This window comes from Trematomus bernacchii, unplaced genomic scaffold, assembly GCF_902827165.1.
Source record: "Trematomus bernacchii unplaced genomic scaffold, fTreBer1.1, whole genome shotgun sequence".
NCBI classification, from domain to species: Eukaryota; Metazoa; Chordata; class Actinopteri; order Perciformes; family Nototheniidae; genus Trematomus; species Trematomus bernacchii.
Genome location: NW_022987564.1, coordinates 13,024,591 through 13,044,174, shown reverse-complemented (window position 1 = coordinate 13,044,174; position 19,584 = coordinate 13,024,591). Strand labels below are relative to the sequence as shown.

At 39.8% G+C, this 19,584-nt stretch overlaps 2 protein-coding genes across 8 annotated transcripts in view; one reads left to right on the top strand and one right to left on the bottom strand.

The window, feature by feature from the left end:
* Nucleotides 1–14,653, bottom strand: part of ubap2l (ubiquitin associated protein 2-like) — a 37,100-nt gene extending 22,447 nt beyond the window's left edge. For 3 of the 7 annotated variants that reach the window (XM_034124576.1, XM_034124581.1, XM_034124578.1), the window contains exons 1-8: nucleotides 14,414–14,585; nucleotides 13,119–13,256; nucleotides 11,623–11,700; nucleotides 8,699–8,809; nucleotides 7,681–7,855; nucleotides 7,075–7,176; nucleotides 6,910–6,955; nucleotides 665–709 (exon numbers count right to left, since the gene is read on the bottom strand). In XM_034124576.1, the coding sequence (XP_033980467.1) occupies nucleotides 665–709; nucleotides 6,910–6,955; nucleotides 7,075–7,176; nucleotides 7,681–7,855; nucleotides 8,699–8,809; nucleotides 11,623–11,700; nucleotides 13,119–13,214 (653 nt within the window). In that variant the 5' untranslated portion in view covers nucleotides 13,215–13,256; nucleotides 14,414–14,585. The other 4 variants (XM_034124579.1, XM_034124580.1, XM_034124582.1 and 1 more) reach the window with 2 other exon arrangements.
* A 1,343-nt stretch (nucleotides 14,654–15,996) lies between these two features.
* Nucleotides 15,997–19,112, top strand: LOC117478000 (protein C1orf43 homolog). The gene is made up of 7 exons (XM_034124852.1): nucleotides 15,997–16,346; nucleotides 16,434–16,535; nucleotides 16,950–17,058; nucleotides 17,160–17,213; nucleotides 17,465–17,631; nucleotides 17,719–17,777; nucleotides 18,273–19,112. The coding sequence occupies exons 1-7, from the start codon at nucleotides 16,290–16,292 to the stop codon at nucleotides 18,478–18,480; spliced, it is 756 nt and encodes a 251-aa protein (XP_033980743.1). The 5' UTR covers nucleotides 15,997–16,289; the 3' UTR covers nucleotides 18,481–19,112.
* Nucleotides 19,113–19,584: the final 472 nt, after the last annotated feature.

Sequence of the window (19,584 nt, the reverse complement as noted above, 5' to 3'; positions counted from 1 at the left end):
GCCATATCTGGGTGCCTATATGATAAATCAGGGGTCCATTTTTTAACTTACCTTCTACAGGTTTAAGTTTTGAAAATGTTAAGCAGAAGCAGACCCCGATTCAATATTAAGAGCTTTAAAAGTCTGAGCTCATTAGTTTTGTGCCTGCATATAGAACTGTTTGAATAAATCTCCAGCACTGCTCTTATCATCATTAGGCTTTTAGCTCATAGAAACACTTCAGAGGGGAGTGACTGGGGATGTAGCAGGAATAGGAAATGATAAGACACTCAAGTGAAACCATTACTGTCTTTGAGAGTTTGTAAATGCAAATAAAGATTTATGAGCATCTAAATACTGCTTTCGTAGTAATGTCTTATTAATCTGTCACGTTTGTGTATGCTGAGAAATATACAGCTTATGCAACATGATGGAGTACAGGACTTTTTCTTTTAACTAAAGCCTTTCATTATTTGTCTAAGATCCTTCCTTTGCAAATCTGAGGGCATTTATGGCTTGCGAGACTAGATTAAACATCTACATTTCAGGAAGGCCATATCCTATGAATAGAATGAGGAGTATCTGTTTTGATAAGCTCTTATATTACGACTTCCTGTTGTATGGCACTCAAAAGTCTCCCTACAGAAAACAAGAATAACAGACACACCAGAGGCGATTCACTCACCTCTCACCGCCTGCAATATCATATCTGGGCCCCTTATCAATCTGGCTTTAGAGGAAAAATAATGGCAACAATTACAAGAAGCACAACAAAGTAAAAGTAGAAGATCAAGCTTTTTGTTTTCAGACCACAATATAGAGCAGCAGCGCAAGCAGAATGCTTTCGATCTGCCAGTGTACCAAACACTCTACACCCGTCAGTCATTCTCCAATGCAAGGCAAGCCCGAGTGTTTTAGTCATTGTGCGTAAATACAAAGTCCAAGAAACCAAAGCCGAGGGTATTCACAATGCAGCCACCAACACAAAAAACGTTGCTAGATAAGCAGTTATGCAAGATTACAGGCAGTCATCTTTGCAGTTAATGCCTATTCAATCTACGGTAATGGTACCTTCTATCACACATCATTTCAAAGCTGTCCCTGAGCAGCAATACAGAGTGCTGCTGTGAATTCATCAGAAGGCCTTCAATATCTCCTGCACCTCAATACAACCAGTCTTATTTGATCCCACTGTTTTTCCTTTTAAAATGGGCATGACAAACATTAGAGCTGCATGATATATTTGTTCTGCATTGACAATGCGATGTGAGCATGCGCAACAGTCAGCAGGACGTGCGGTTTCAAGTAGGGCAAATTGACTCAAACACTTCATGCTACAACTTTTTTCTGCTTGATTAAAAATAGTTTACACTTGTCCTGTAGTTTACTCAATGAAAATGAGAACAGTTCAAGTATGATTCACGAAACATAATTTACTCTGACTAAGGGTTGCTGTATACACCGAGTTTTTTTTTTTTTTTTTTTTACCGGTGACTGAAATGCAGGCTCTGCATGCACCGCGACCACCAATCACTTATCGAAACCTCAAAAAGCACACCCCGCTAGTCGTCGACCACTTCCTAAAAATGGTCGAGCAAACCATGTAATCCAAAAACAGGAACATGTTTGGTTAAAAAAACAAAAATCTAATTCTTTCTAATTATTCATTATTATTTTTCGAATCGCAGGAAAAATATTGCAATGCCAGTGTTTTTCAATATCGTGCAGCCCTAAAAACACAAACCCAGACCAGCTTCAATTCAAACAAACAGCTCAGTCTCCAGAGCAAAACTATACTTTTACTATAGTTTTTGACATCAGGGGTAAATGTATATACTATCAGGGCATTGTATATGCCAACTTGGATAGGCGTCTATAGAAACAACACTCTCCACTCTTTCCTCAGTTTATTTTCTGACACTAGAGAATTCAAATACAAAGGCAGCTAAGACTAAACAAAGAGGCAGCGCTGTAAATGTACCAACCAATGCTGTGGTACAAGTACAACAAGTGGCTACAAAATGAATGCATCTCCTACACCAGGCAACATCAGCAATGGAGGGGGTTAATATATGCAGCCATGTTACATGCTGCAGTGGCCTACACAAATACAATACAAAAAGGCAGTAATTCAATTCAAAACTCTTAATTGAGCCATGATTTGATTCAAGTAATGAGCCAAAACTATATATATGTATTCATAACAGACAAAATACCCCGACAAGGTTTTAAATAAAAAAACAAAAAAGGGCAAAAAGTGATGTTTCTATTAGGCATTCACCAAACACTGAAAGACAAACAGTGTTGTCAAACCGGGGCATTTTCAAAGATAGACTATCCTCTATATCTATATCAACAAAAAGGATTGTGTCTGAGATTCTTGAATCATGATTGTTTCACAAACCATGTAAATCCATTATGAAAAACCCAAAAATGTAATTTTGGTTTACAGTGCCTTTACATGTTGCCTTTATTAGGGAAGTCGTAATAATTTACCCTCACTGGTTATGCTTGATGACCCAGGTATCAGGCAACTACTGATCAAGTATCTCCTCATACCTCTATTTTAAGTGAGTCTGAGATTATTTGCATCATGAGGGTGTCCTGCCTCTACAATGTGTTGTTAATATGGAAATAATAACAATATAATCTGCTATATTTGCCTCAAAACCAACATTTGTTGATACTTTTGAACTCATTTATCAAGATCCACCCTAACATCATAGTCATTTAAGTTTTATACAAACTATAGAACAAATCTCCTTGGTCAGCTTGTTCATCAGTTATGATGATGAAGTGCAGTTTCCCTTGTGAGCTCACAGTATTCGTTTATTTAGATTTAGTGCATGCCAAACATTTTAAGCAGAATATGTGCATGTGAGGTGATTGGTAGAATCTGCCATACCATCATTTTAAATGACCTAGCACAAGGTAACATGAATACACCCACAAAAGGAAAAACTGCCCACAATCCTCCCATCACTGATAAAAGAGCTTATCTGCTTTAAAACTACAGTTCATTTAAGTCACAGTGTTTGACTGACACTGAAGCCAAGCTGGTAAACTGTTAGCAGCAAAGAAGCAAAAGCAATCATAAAAGTGTGTGTGGCGTGAGGTAACACGAAAACGCTTTAGCTAGCACTGCATGCGACTTCAGGTGGGAAGCCCCGGCACTCAGCTCACCAACGATAAGCATAGCTTATAAACCAATATGAAACAAAGCTTATTGTTGTGTTCCTTGAGATAGGAAAGTCAATATCTGGGTCCACACTCCACAAATCAACTGAAAATTGTAGGACATTTTCATAGCAGCATTGAAACATTGAACATGATTCTGTTATCATTTATTGTGTGCACCATCACTTCTGTGAAATTCACCAGAGGCCTGTACTACGAAGCCGGATTTTCGCTTAGCCGGCTGACTTCAGGGAAAACTCGGGCTTTCCAGTCCTACGACTCTGGTTCTCTTTTTAGCGGGCTAGATCTCCATGGTAACTTATGCTGAGCGGCTAACCTCCTCGGGAGGAGGTTAGGTTGCAGGCTAATACCCCTTTCACACCAACGGTGTTTCAGGGCCGGTTCGGTGCTGGTGCTTGAAAAGCACCGGGTTTTCCTGTTCACACCGCAGCGGAGCAGCGTCATAGCTCCGGAATCCGGTTTGTTTCGAGCACCAAAAAGTTGTCCGTCTAGAAGCAAGAACCGCATACGTCACGCTTACGTCGGAGGGGGGCGAGATTAACCTGAGATAACACTTAAGGCGAGTACGGCAAATAAAAGTTGTAACAAGCAGTAGTGCTGAGCAAAGTGACTAGAACGCAACCACACACTTGTTAAAAAAAACACACTTTATAAAGTCAGGCAACACTAACCAGGCTTCGTGTGATTCTGTTTATTTGTACCTTACTTTGACCATCCGTTCGCTGTTATTGATCATTGTGGAGAGCAGGCAGACGTTTTGTTTGTTATTATAGCAGCTATCGGATGGAATCAATACATGGGCTGCACAGGTTGTCATGTCCGACTATCACAAGTAGAATCATAATGAAAAATACGTCGGTAAAAAGTGCCTGTAGAAAACGGCTTAGCAAGTAGTCAGTTTAGCTTCGGTTGCTATGCTAACATCACCCATGTTATACCAGAGAAACTTTCATAACAGCGTTGTGATGCCAAACAGCGTCAATTCAGACTGACACCAAACAGCGTCAAATCAGACTGACACACATTCACTTAAGGGGAACTGGGGATATGTATCAGCTGCTTGTGTGACAGTCAGACAGTGAATACTTTAGAGTCGTGTGAGCTAACCCGGAGCTAACGGGAGAATACACTCCCGTTGAAGAGCAGCCGGCCAGCACTGCAGCGGTCGGTAAATGCCGCTGAAACACATTAATAAACAATGAACCACGGCACTCTGGAGAAAAGTATAAGGTTGGAGAAGTCGTTATTTAATTTAATCTGGCTTCGTATGATTAAAAGCAACGCAGTCCCCGGCCCGTTGTTGTGAGGTGAGCTCCGGCGTTGGGGAGAAACTCAGCGACGTAAACTGTGACGTCATGACGCAGCAGCGGCAGCACCAGTCGGGCTCTGAGCGGTGTGAAAAGAGCCGGCGCTAAACCGAAGAACCGGTTCTGAACCAGAAAAGCTCTAGCACGGAGCTTGAACCGGAGTTGCGTTGGTGTGAAAGGGGCATGAGAGATCAACTCAGTGAAAGCACCGCCTGCTGACCAATCAGAGCTCCGTGTGCGGAGTTTAAAGCGATCAAGTCATATTACAGGATAGAGGAAATACAGAAAAACTGCCGTTGCAGGAAAGACGGCCGGCAAAAATCAACTGACTGTGTGAACGTGAAAATGAATAGAATATCCCCTCCCATCTTCAGAGCAATCTGACTATTATAATATTAGCATTAAGAAAGCTTACTTAAATATCTGCCACAACATAAGTAACCGGATCAGAGTAACATTAAGTACAGTCCGCGGCACTGTGAGTGCAGACGTCGATGTGTCCCATTATCATTCATATCATATCACATCATAATGTATCATATATTTCCTTATTTGAGTCAGCTTCTTGAGCCGTATCTGGCCGTGCAACACTCACAGTGTCACATACTGTATGCAGAAGTATTATTTTAAGCAACACATTAAGTTGACGAAACACTCGAGTCAAATGTAATTAAAGTCAGATCCACTCGTGTCTTGGACGGGGCAGTGATTTCATAAACCTGTTAATGTACGCATTCAAACGCTTTTTCTTTTACCAGCTGTTTTCACCTTGCAGGTGCAGCTATGTGGCTTTTATCCTGGATAAAGTGTTTAAGTCATGGATGTTTAAAGTTTAACTTCTTCATATTTGACTAATAGGCCTATTAAAGTTCACTTTTCATTCAGGAAGTATGACGCTGCGCTGTCAGTACGCTTGTCCGTGTTTGAGATTGGTCGAATGCTCCAAATACCACCCCTTTCATGTGAACGCGCACCTAACTAGATAGGACACGGCTGGCTTGAGCGATCCACTTGATAACCAGTGTCGTAGTACAGTTTAGCGAGAGCGCGTATGTTTTGGATTGGGCCAACCGGCTAACTCAAACATATCCAGGTTAGGAAAATCCGGCTTCGTAGTACAGGCCTCAGGTCACTCACTCATTCTGAGCCGGTGTTCAAATATAGGTGTATTTTTGAAGAACATATTCAATACATTGTACTAGCAAAAAGTGAAAATGACATTCACTCTTCTCTTGGGAGGAAGCCACTCAGGGTGTTGACCTCATTAGAGAAAGCCACATTATGTCACACATGCTACTTCAGCAGACCAAGACGATTTTAAGATCTATAACTGCAGAGTAACATCACAACACACCTAACTACTAGGGCTGAACGATTAATCGATTTTAAATCGAAATTTGAAATGATGCAATTATCAAATCGCAAAGCCTGCGATTTTTTTTAACATTTCTTTTTTTTGTTCTTCTTGTTTGTCAGTCATCCACACCAATCAGAAGTGCTGTGCTCCACATGTACCAGCCATTGTTAACCAATCAGAAGTGGCCCATGATAGAAGGTGATGGACAGATTGATCCAATCACTTGCCAAGTATTTTTGAAAGTGCCTACCCTTTCCAAATGGCTTCCAATGGAGCTTTCCTAGATGGTTTGGTGAAACAAACCATCCGAGTCAGGTTAGTAATGCTCCATCACATGTTTTACATCTATTACAGGGAGAATCTTAAACTGAAGCTTGACTTTAAAGCAACCCAACGGAAGTTTCATGTAAGTTTAGTTCTTTCACTCGTAGCTCGGGCTGCGGGGGTGCTAGAGACGGGAGCCCGTTGATGCGACCTTCCTAGCCGGAGATATGGCCGCATTTTACAATAAACTTCCGCTGGGTTGCTTAAAAACAAATATCGCGAATCTAAATATTTGTCAGAAAAATCGCAATTAGATTTTTTCCCAAAATCGTGCAGCCCTACTAACTACATCTAATCGCTAGCAGGAAATGTGTTGACGATTAAAATGTGACCCCATGAAACGTGGCAAGAATGTCATCACAGTCGAGAGAAGCACTTGCACTGTTATGACACCTCCTAGTAGAGCTGCTAAGTCATCAACAGACCCATTAATAATTGCACACACAAACACACGAAACAAGCATAATACATGAATTATGCTGCAGCCTCGGGCCAGAGAGCAAAGACACCCTCTTTGTAAATATATCAAAGTTTCATTCAAAATAAAATATTTAGATGTTGTGAACTCTGAAAAGAATTATTCAGCCCCTGCTGTTCTGTCCCATTGGCTGATGTATATTCTCCTTTCTTTGGATTAAGGCAAAACAATAGGCGGGGGTTAGTCCTGCTCTCTGGTGACCATGGCAACAGGTAAAAGCGTGACAAAAGGCCCTTAGGTTTAAGGCAACGCAGGTGTTCTCTTACCCCATGCCCTGCGCCGAAAATCTGCCTCCCCGCCGTCCAGATACCCCTGGGGAGAACAAAAGCGATTACTTTAGTTTCTTAGCTTGACTCACTATTGCCTCAAGAAAGAATGGCTGCTGTACGAGTTAAATAAAAGCTTGTCCAAGGAGGATTATAACCACTTACCGACAGTCCCTCTTCCTCTGCCTCTTCCCCGCCGGCCTCGCTCGGCACCTCTTCCCACTACTCCAGCCTTGGCTCCCTCCAAGCCATTTTCTTGACCACGAACTTCCGAGTTAAGAGAAAGCAGCGTAAGATTTTCATACTACACTGCATAAAGATGACAAAATAATCATTTAAACTCAAATGTGTTAAAGCTTAGAGTTAACCGCATAAAAAAGAGGCACGAGGGCAAAGGCGCCCTTAATTCAAAATGAGGATGAATGATAAATCTCTTACTGGCATCATATACCGTGGCACACACTGTCCATCCTTTGGGACCACAGTTTGGGCTAATAAGAGTCTAATTTTGTGCTCCAAATGACTAATGGCATATTGAAGGCAATCAAGATGTGTTTTTGTACTACTTTGATTTGTTTAAAGTACTTTCATTAAGCTGTAAAAGGGTTTTGTTTTTCAGTAATTTTGTTGCAGCTGTGCAGTCTTTCTAATCCTAACTTCATCAAACAGAAAGAACACACTGCTCCCACAATTTTAGAAGCTACTGTTGATGCAAAACAAACACTTTCTACTGCTTATTCACTGCAAATACAGGTGATAATAAAAACGTACACTCTCGTCCCCTGCTGGCTCCACGGGCCCTGCGTGGAGCTCCACCGCGACGACGTGCTGCATCCTTCTCTCCTCCTTTCTCCCTGTTCTCTTTCCCTTCCTCTCCGATCTCTGCCTGGCTCGTCTCCTTCTGGCCTGACACCCCTTTCTTCTTCCCCACCATTTCCCAAGAGTCCTTGGAGAAGAAAATAAAGCAGTGTTACACTGCTAGACTCATTGACATTTTACTGACTGTTGCCATAACAACCTGACATTGTACCCAGCCAAAATATGAAAACTAAAATAAATGTTTTCATAAACCAACAGGTTGAGTGCTGCCTGGTTGTCAGTATGGTCAGGTCAGCAAGACAACTGGTTATAATATTTGCCTATGGTACTTTTTCTCACCATGAGTATACTACTTCAGAGTTTTGTAGTATTTTAAGAAAATCACTAAGTGAAAACAAATTCTACAACAATACTGCAAACGTTTTACTGCTTGTCTGTAATTTCTGAGAAAGCAATTTCAATTTTTGAACTACTGAGCCAGCATCTTAACAATCAAGGTAGCCTACAACCGCTTATCAGGTCTGATTTATGTGCTGGCAAAACACATTTCCTAGTTTGATTTCCCCCTCATGTTCTACTGGTTACACTTATTTCAAAGCTTGTATTCAATTTTGTGAGTTTATAAAGTTGTTCCATGCTGTACTTATGTTGCAAGGCAAATTCATACATTGAACATTTAAAGAGCTGGCCATTAAAGACTGTTGCGAATCATTTCTATCCTTTTTTTTCAATTTAACAAGCAGGTTGTTGTGATTTAGCAGTATACTCAAAGCAGCAAGCAAAACAAGTACACTGTTAATCATTGTAAAAAAACTACAACCTATGTGACATAAAACTAGGAAATCCCTGACCCTGTCCATACCATGCTACACCTTCACTGGAATGGAAGTGTGTAAACTGTGAGTCCACTATCATTCTTATCTAACCCAGAGTAGCACTGATTTTGCCTTCATACAAAGCCAATACTCACAGTGTCTGGGTTACCCTCAAGCAACACGTTAATGGCTCTGTTGACATCCCCGTTGCAGTCGTGCAGTGCGATCATAGACTCATCCTGGTCCTTGCCTGTGATGTCAATCAGCTGCAAAAGAAGAAGGAGCATGATGAGTAACAGAGGCTAGCTCACACTCCTGGTGACTTGATAATAAAAAAGCTCTTATGTAAACAATATGCTATTAAAAGACATACATAAACAATACAGGGTTATCTACAAAACAGAAAACCTGCCATCAGCAGAGATTTAGCATCTTGGTCACTTCAGTAGCTTCAACACAAAGTTCATTTTCCCTAAAGACTGTGGCTCAATGCCATCTTTCAATACATTTATTGGGGAAAATCCTAATAGTTTTGCCTTTAAAACATAATTAGGGATGCTCCGATCGCCCATTTTTGGTTGTGATGGCCGGAATCAGTATCGGCCAATACCGGTCTCAAGTCAGCACCGCTGCAGACTCGCAGTTTGAGGGCTTGATAGCCCACTCCCCCTGCACACCGCTCCACACTCGTTGGTTTGGAACGGCACTTAATGTGGCGGACCCTCCGCGCGAACGCGCAAACGGAGGGGTAGTGTGTAGGGGTAGGGTGTAGGGGGCGGTTTGGGATTGGGCCTTAATGTGTGTTCTGCTCCGCTCACCGGTCCGTCACAGCGGGTGGAGCTGCAGGATTTCTGCTTCACACACGTTGCATACCGCTATTTTGTTGTCATTTTCGGACACCTTAAAATACTGCCAGACTGGTGAAGCCATTTTGGCGAGCTTGTTTTGCCGCGCACAGAGAAAAGTGTCATGTATTTTACGCCATCCTTTTACGTCATGCGATCGGCTCTCGCGATCGGCATTTTTAGAGAGCCCCGATCGATTGGTAGAGATTGAGTATCGGCCGATATCGATCGGAGACCGATCGATCGGAGCATCCCTACATATAATAGAATAGAAGAAGAATTGGGAGGGATGAAACCCTCTTTAATGGTCACACATGCAGAGCACACAGCACAGTGACATTTGTTCTCTGCATTTAACCCATCCTAGTACCAGGAGTCTAGTACTAGGAGCAGTAAAATAGATTAAATGGATCAACAACAAAAAGGTGCTTTGTCACTTCATAACCGAGATTGCGCGCTCTATATATATATATATCTATATATCTATATATATATATATATATATATATGCAAACACACGTATGGTGAAAAAAAAGAGAACTATTCGAAGCAGAAGAAAAACAGCGTAATATACCATCTGACAAAGGCCTGTGCTATAATGCTTCAATGAACTGGCTATTCTTTATAATATACTCCGATCAATAGGAGACAGATGTTAAGTTATACATCAAGGGTTTTTATTATTATTTACACCAGGGGTGGGGAACCTTTTTCCTCTCAAGGGCCATTTCAATTTTTACAACAGGGCTGTACAAATTATTGAACTCAACCTCTGCTTAAAAAAAACTAAAATCATAGCCCATTCATTTCGCCTTTCTTTCATGCTGTGCAAAGAAAAAGCAACCTCTTAATCCAGATATCTTGCCATGACTTGCGCATGCATGCACGTGCACGGTTGTGGCATGACCACCAAAACAGAAAGATATGGACACAAGATGCAAATATATTTAGTATCCTATCCATGTGGACATCATTTAAGTGGGGGGGACCTCACATCGTCTATGGGGGTCCGGGGGCATGATCCCCCGGGAAGATTTATTTTTAATGTTGAAGTTAAAAGCATCAATCTGGTGCACTTTGAGAGCTAAAGGAAGAGATCTATGGATACATCTCTCAACACCCATATGAAACGGACCTGTAAGCAGATTTTTCTTTATGGATATTTTACATATCACTCTTTTTAAAATGTATTCTTGTTATTTTTAACAACTTTTTTGTTACTGTCATATAGTATTTTATACCTGTTTTTCATTTAGTCTCTTGTTTTTTTATAACTATAATGATCATATCAAGGACAAGGTGTGCCTTAACCTCACTGAGCTGAGGTTATTTGAGCCTCTCAGTCTGTCAGGAGAGAGCTCTCCACCTGGTTGTAGAAAAAGCTCTTTAAATTTGTTAGCATAGCTAGCTAACCAGATGCTAATAACAACAGATCGCCACTGGGCTTACAACTAAAGACACAGCCACGCAAAAACTGCGGCATGTGTACGGCTCCTTATGGGTACTGCAATATCTGAAGTGCTGGAGCGGGGTTCCGGTGCTCTCCGTCAGCACTACACCACGTGATGACACGTTACGCTCTTGTTGTGTTCAAGGAACCTGTCCTTAGCCAGGAAAAACAGACATTCGCTTGTTTAATTCTTTTGCGGTCTACATTTCTTAAACATTTTTCGAAGTGAGAAGTTGTCCGTCAGTCCGTGAGTCGGAGCCCCCCCCCCAAAATGAAAACTCTTTGGTTCTCCACGAATTACACATCACCTAAATCAGCGGGAGGCGCCGAAAAGCGACTAATTTGCATGCATGTGTATATATGTGTATATATGTGTATATATGTGTATATATATATATATATATATATATATATATATATATATATATATATATATATATATATATATATATATATATATATATATATATATATATATATATATATATATATATATATATATATATATATATATATATATATAAATATAAACACATAATATTTACAGCCCAATGTAATTCACTGAATGCTTTATCACTCACTATGTGCCTGATGACATCTAGAAGACCAAACCAATTGTATGTATAATATAAAAGAAAAAAAATACACGCAATGCAATAAAGAATAGTTGTACGGAAATATATTCCAGCGTTTATCAGATAGTGCAACTAAACTAAACCATTTTCAAAAAGGGAGCAAGAACCAAAAAAGCTGAAGAAGAACAAAAGGATGTGCATCAGCTCACCTGTTTGACCTTCTCTTCAAAGTCTGCATCATTGTGGTCTGAAATCATCTGGGCCAGTCGGATCTGCTCTGCAGTAGCCTGTTCCAAGGGGAGTGAAACATCCAATATTTGAAACAAGTCTAAGCACAACATTTTATTTATTTCATTGTAAAAGCAGAAAGGACAAACCCATATAGCAATTTATAAAATCATATATTGTAACAACAAAAAATGTCCTCGTCAAACATTAAGCACCACTGCCACTGGTTACTAGAGGCCTTGTTAAGAGTTAGACCAGTGGTTCTCAACTGGTGGGTCACGACCCGGACCCGTTTCGAGTGGGTCGCAGATGTGTGAGTGAAGGAAGTACCAGATACCATAAAGTTTCGAAAACTTCTGTCACGTCGTGATCATCTTCTCAATAAAACATATTTGCTGATGTTTTTCGAGTCTTCTGGCCAATCAGAATCAAGATTGTTGCCGGAAGTCCCCACGGAGAATAACTTTGCAGTAGAACTATTCTTTATACATCCATGGGTACAACTTCAGATAAAAATGAACACATAATGAAATATGACCCCCGGTTTGATGATTGATAGGTCACAGAACAATGGGAGCCATCTACCCTTACCCACAATTTAAAGCAGCAAGTTCAGCTGTCAGAACAAAGTGAAAAACAAACAATGGCATAAAATATTATTAATATGTCGGGTAGTAATACATTTATTTATTTTCTTCTCAAAGTGTACCAGAATGTGTAGTTTATGTGTTAGTATTTCTAAAAATCTCCTGGGGGTGAATCCCCCCAGACCCCCCTTCTGGGGTTGGGTTTTCAGCATGTGGGCCTTTTTATGTTATACAGTTCAGCTTTGATTCCATCATCTCATTAAACCTTTTTTTAAAGCATACTTTAGTTCTGTGAAGGGATATAAGGGATATATGCACTGTACTTCACTTTAATTAATATTGTATGCTGAAAAGCGTATATATATATATATATATATATATATATATATTACAGCACGATTTTTTGTTGAACAGATTTGAGTGGTTCCAAATTTCGGGTCGCGATTTATTGACAAAGGAAAAATGTGGGTCCCGAGGCCTGACCAGTTGAGAACCACTGAGTTAGACCCTTCAACCCTTATGTGAGAAGTAGCAGTATAATCCACATCATGTTGTGAATCCTGCATGCTTTACCAAGGTGACAACCATTGCCTAAACCAAACGGAGTACATCTAGTAGGTGAGAAGTATTCTGCCACCAACAATCTTCTGTTGTGTGTTGCATGTGTGAAAAGGAAACTACATACAATGAGCAGACCTGATTCTACAGATAATGTCTATTTAAAACTTGTCAAAAGATGATGTAATGGGGATGCAAGCGGCTTCCTTCTGCACAGCCTCATACAGTGCATATTATGTTGAGCTATACATTTGGAACTCAAAGTTATATTGACTAACACTGTTCCTATTGTTGTTGTCTCTACTTCTGACAGGTGGAAAAGGTGGGCTTACCTGAGGCCTTTGCTTGTGCTGTGTCTGACTCTGTGTCTGGCCCTGTGTCTGATCCCAGCTGCCCCGGGCTCGGTTTCCGCCCATGGACGTCATCATTTACAGTATATACAAATAACAGTATTTACAAAGGAATAACACCTGAGGAGAGATGGATGAGAAAGGCATTACAAGACTGTAACTTTGACCTATTGATACCATCATGTAAATGTGTGGTACACATGAATAGTACTTCCTCAAACTGCATAGTGGCTTAATGCCTAGTGGGGGAAGCTAGCAGCAGTGTCAAGAAGACAGCATCAGCCTTGTTCCCATATACGCCTGGAAAACGTTGACAATGGGTGTTTTTCAGCCCCTTTCTAAGTCACTGTCCAAAACCAAAGCTAGCAACGGGTTTAACCCAGGATGAAAGAGTGACATGGTACACGGCTGCACTAAAGACTCACAACTGCATAACGTTAACCAAGTTATTTACTTCTTCAGAGCATTATGCAACACTTTATAAAAATAGCCGAGGTGGTGTTTCACCAACCTATATTGTGAAACAACAGTGCATTTTCGCAAAAAAACATGATAGATAGAACTCATTGTTTTGAAGAGTAAATTACAAAGTAATGATTATTACACGTTATGTTAGTTACTCGATTAACTTAGCTATCGACAGTGACTGCTTAATCTTTCACAAATTACGTAAACCCTGTTTGGACTAGCCCACAAACAAGCCAAGCCAGGGCCTGTCCAACATATCCCATTCTACTAGCCAGCCACATGGCCAAAATGCTAGCCAACTAGCTAACATTAATATTTGAGGGGAAAGCATCTAGCTTTTAAGTCCTGATGGGCTTCCGCTTCTCACGGCTTCACCTCATGGCGACAACGAGGCTAGCTATAACAGCAGTCAGCTAACCAGCTAACTGAGTGCCCATAACTGGCTACAAACCGCTGAGTGGTTAGCGTTAGCTACCTTAGCTTGACAGCCAACAAGTTAAATAGCTTATCGGCTAACGTTACTACCGAGAAGTAAGGCTTCCATATTCACCCAAACCAAAAACGCCCATGCCACTCCATTGGCACTAGTTGTCTGCTAACAAATGTTAGCTATGCTAAATTAATTTTTTTTCAGCTAGGCAACGTTAGCATGTTAGCTGGGTTAGCAAAGCTTCACAAACTGCTGCACCACTCTTTAATATCTAGCCCCAGTTTATATTTGATGGCCGGGCTCTTCAAATAGAAAGCACCGAGGATAAAGGTAGGCCTGCAGGCCCCTAAAATGAAAATACATAACAGGCGATACTGACCAGAAACCCGGCTCAATATTAGACACTGCTACACAACCGACCGACAAGTCACGTTGTCGACCTTCCAGTCGGATTTAGGACAGGATATATTTCCTGAACCCCAAGTTGATACAACTAAGTTGACAAAAATATAGCGAACCGTCTCGCTCACGCTCACACAATAAGCGAGAGACTGAATTTACCTGTTTCTTTTCCACTCTGACACCACTGAGCGCTGCGTCACGTGGTTTACATTGCGCTTCGAGGAAACTGGACCCATCACATGTGATCACAAACTAAAATAGTTTAATATTATCAGCGAGTGTATGACAGGTCAGTGGTTGGGATGCACGACACAGATAATACAATTTAGCAAACTGAGGGATGCTGCATGTGAGGGATTGCATTTATGTAAAGTGCATAACATTTATGTAATACGAAAAAGTGCATAACATTTATGCATTCATTGAAAAATATGAGTAAACAACTCAGGACAGCACAAAACAGATACAAACAGTGAATATAGTAGATACAATCAAGCACATGCACATAGAAGTAAAATACAAGTTATATAGACAATACCGTCCATATACATTCTTTAAAAAATCTTAATTGATGAATAGTGTAAAAGGAATGTGCAATTGTACTGTGCAGCATTAAATACCCTCATTTAGGTAGCGACCATTTAAGGGACCCACTAATGTAGAAACAGCAATAACGTTGTATTTGCAAGTGTGTAAGTGTGAAGGTAAATACATGAAAAATAAATAAAATACATTATGAAAAAATATATTAAAGTGTATGTATGTATGCATTATTCTAAAATAGTACAATAATATGCAATATTGTTATGAAATGTACACTATAAGGAAATAGGTAACATATCTTATGTAAATAGAATAATTCTTCATAATATAGTGTTTTATATGTTGTTACAACTTCCTCTTCCTTCTCCTACTACTACTATTACTACTACTACTCCTACTACTACTACTACTACTAAGTACTACTACTACTACTACTACGACTACTACTAGTACTACTACTAGTAGACTACTACTACTACTACTACTACTAAGTACTACTACTACTACTACTTCTACTAGTAGCCTACTACTACTACTACTAATACTACTACTACTACTACTACTACTACTACTACTACTACTACTACTACTACTACTACTACTACTAGTACTACTACTACTACTACTACTACTACTACTACTACAACCAACCAACCACTACTAGTAGGCTACTACCGCTAGTTTTAATACAATGATAACTTCATATATATCCATTACGGGCAGGTATTTTGTTGTAAAATGTTTATTTTAACGTTCAGAAATAAGGCCGGTAAATATGAACATCATCATCTTTTTATTTATTTACTTTAGCTTTATTTCCCTTTATTTACTTACCTATTTCATTTTACCTTTTCATCATTAATTTGTTTTAAATGATTTAGCTTTCTTTATTTTCACATTTCTGTATAATTTCCCTTTGCAACCCCTCCCCTAACTATGAAACCACATTTATTTATTGCAGATTAATCTTGCGTCCCCTGACTAACACGGTTATTACGGTAATTTGGAGCGTCGCAAATCAGTTGTTGCTGTCGCCTTGCGGCTTCTAGCTAGCACAAGCTAAACTGCGTACTTTGCATGATGTCGCTGAACATGAAGAGGCATATCAGTACGATTACTGAATAGTATCTTATTTTTTAAACTGTCCTGTAGACCTAAACAATTTGTCGTCTGTGCAGCACTGGCCATTATTTTCATAATGGTCCACCGAGCGTTAGCTATGAAGCTAATGTAGCAACATAACGTTAGATTCATTGTTAGCCGAGTGAGCTAACTGACCTGTAGATAAACTGTACACACTGACAGATAACATGGCAGAGTCGTTATCAGGGGTTAATGTTGTGCTGGTTATGGCATATGGAAGCCTGGTAAGTAAGTTTCAGTTTCAGTTGTTATCTGATAAGGGCTTTATGTGATTATGCTCGTGTTGAAACCCTTTCCTTTTACATTTGCAGGTGTTTGTGCTGCTGTTTATCTTTGTCAAAAGGCAAATCATGCGTTTCGCAATGAGATCCCGCCGAGGACCACATGCACCTATTGGCCACAATGCACCAAAGGTAAAGACGATCTCCTTTTTAAAGTCTATGTACCTCTTGTTTGCCTAGAGGGAGTGTATTTATGTTCACAGTTTCATATGATCCCCGGCTCAATATCCTATTAAAATACCACATTAACAATATTTTTAAATGGGTTTTATGTTCTCTATAATGCTTATAGAAGCTGATCAATAAAATCTACTCCCTCAGATTTGTGGACAGTTTTCTTGACTTAAAACATTGATATCTCCATAAATTCACAATGTAATTTCACCACCCAAGCTGCTATTGAAACATGTATGCATCTGCCTTTGTTCTTTAGCAATTTGCAACTGGTAAATAGCCCTTACCAATCACTTACACCCTTGAATATGCAGCAGCTGCTGTTGGTGTAAAAGTTAATGTGTGTATTTTTCTTTGTGAATTGATTCACAGGGTTTGAGGGAGCAGATTGACTCCAGGCTGTCCAAGGTCCAGGAGATCCGCTTCGAACCTCGTCTCTTAGAAGAAGAAGACGATAGGCTGAAGCAAGGATCACAGATCAGTCAGTCACTTTTTCATCTCTTCTTGTTTTCACCTGAAGCTATTTTTAAGTGTTAAGGACGTTCTTTCATGATGTAACTCAAATATGTTTGCATTTCCCAGGTTGCTTCAACTACCTGTACAGAATGAAAGCTCTGGATGCAATCCGTGACTCAGGTGATTCAATTTGATGTTAAAATATTTTTAATTCTGCAGGTGTATGTATATTTGCATTCGCTGGTAAAAGCTTTTCATTCATTATTCTCCAAGAATATCTTTTTTTTATAATTCTATTATTCTCCATTACTTACCTACTTACTAACCTAATCTTTTGTTTTTGCAGTGACCCACAATTCCCATGGGGAGTTTTCATTGCAGTTTCAACTTCTCTAACCTTCACTTCTTGTTCCTTTCTGTTTTGACCTCAGGAATTCCTCTGCAGGAGATAAGTCGCTGTCCCAGTGCGTTTACTGGACGCAACTTCCGAAGCTGGCTGATGGAGCTGCGTAACTCCCACTCTCTGATAAAGAGCAGCCGCAGCGCCCTCATTGACCGTTTACTTGAAGGCTACGACAGCGCTCGCCACGGGACTGGGGTCTGTACAAGTTGCAACATTTAATATAATTGGTTTAAGAGTTCCATTGTAGCATGTTACTGATTTGCCTTTGACTCTTTGTTTCAGGTATTTGGGGAAGCTGAATTTCTCGAATACCAGCAAGCTCTCAACGAACTGGCTGATGTGTAAGTGTTGCTGTACTGGTCCAGACTTGAAATTGTTAGTCTTGCAACATTGCTGGAGAAAGTTTCTCAATCTGCATTGCTCACACTGATAGGGTAGGGTGTGGTGAATGCTTTCAATTGTATTTGAAAGTTTAGAGCAAGTGATAATAAAAACTTTGTCTAGATTTAGATCATCCTTTTTTTTAAACAGCCAGTGTGGGGCAGAGTCTAGTTTAATTCATCAGCAAATGTAAATAAACTCAATGATCAGTTTAAAATATTCTAGTATATGAATGTTAGATGATCCCTCTATTTAAAAAAATAAGCTGCTAAGAAATCAATTGGGTTAGAGCAATTTGGCATTTCCTTAGAAAGACCTACTTGCACTAGTCTTGTGTTTCAGCGCATGACAGTCTATACCTTGGTTTTTACTACTATAGTTACTGCTGCTATTTCGTTTAAAATAACTAAATATTATTATGTGTACTATTATCATTTTTTCTCTGCCCCCCTCAGGGTGAAAGCCTATTCCAGCAGCACCAGTCTGGACCAGCATCACCAGTCTGCAGCCAAGGACCTGACGGGCTCTCCGGTCCGGAGCACCCCCTCCACCATCCAGGTCACCTACCTGCCCTCCACTGGCCAGCGCAGCAAGAGGCCCAAACACTTTCTGGAGCTCAAAAGTTTCAAGGACAACTACAACACCCTGGAGAGCACCCTGTGAGAGGCCGCTGTCTATAAATGTGTGCTGTGTGGAGCATGTGTGCACCAGGAAACTACCAACTGTAACACTAGCTTTATATGAGCTTTAAAATTCACCCACAAGTTGGATATACATTTTATCACAGTAAGTCACACAAGGTAGTTTTAAAGAATTACATAGAAAAAGAAATGTCCATTTTCAAAATCTTTGTGAGGCCCATATGTACACCGAGGGCCTTTTTCATATTTTGGACCTAATGAGCGTGTGCAGAGGACAAATGTGATTGTAGCCAACCTGGCAGGGTTCCCATTGTCATTTTTGTAAAAACAGCGAAGTTAATGGCCAGTTATCTGGATTCATTTTTATTTTTCTCAAATTGTAAATACGAGTGTACATTTTGACTTTCTGTGTTTGTACAGATGTAAGATATTTATTTAAGGACATTCATTTATTTAATTGACATTGTGTGATTTTTATTTATGTGAGGTTGTACACATTAGTGATTTGAGATAAAAGCCTTACAACCCATGTCTTCATTTTCATTGTCTTTATTATCTCCACTAGGTGGCAGTACAAGGTCAAGGAGTAAAGATGCAACACAGACGATACAAGTTAGGTGTGAAAAACTCAAAGAGTACATCAAATGAATCAGAGAAAAAAAGGATTTTCGTTAGGTTGAAACCATAGACTGTTCATATAAAGGTTGAAACAAATGATGACAGTCTACACTACAGCAACAGACAACTTCAGTGTTCACAGTAAATGGGACTTAATAAAAATGTACATACTGGATTGAAAGTATTTTACAGAAAAAGCATACAGACAATGTATTATTATGTAAGTCAGTTATCAGTTCAAGGTGGTTATTAAATATGCAAACGTTTAGCACAAGCAGGATATATAATAAGGATGTTGAGGCAGCACTTGGCAGCATAGATAAGAAATAAAAACTAGCCTCTAAAGTTAGCCGTATAATAAGTATTTTCCAGCATTAATAAAATAAAGGTTAACTTTATAATATATATAATATAGCATCACTCGTCTTACATTAATCCCACTCTTATGTCAGAGGAATACATTTAAGTTAAACACTAATCATACTTTAGCATTGAAATGGCTAACTGC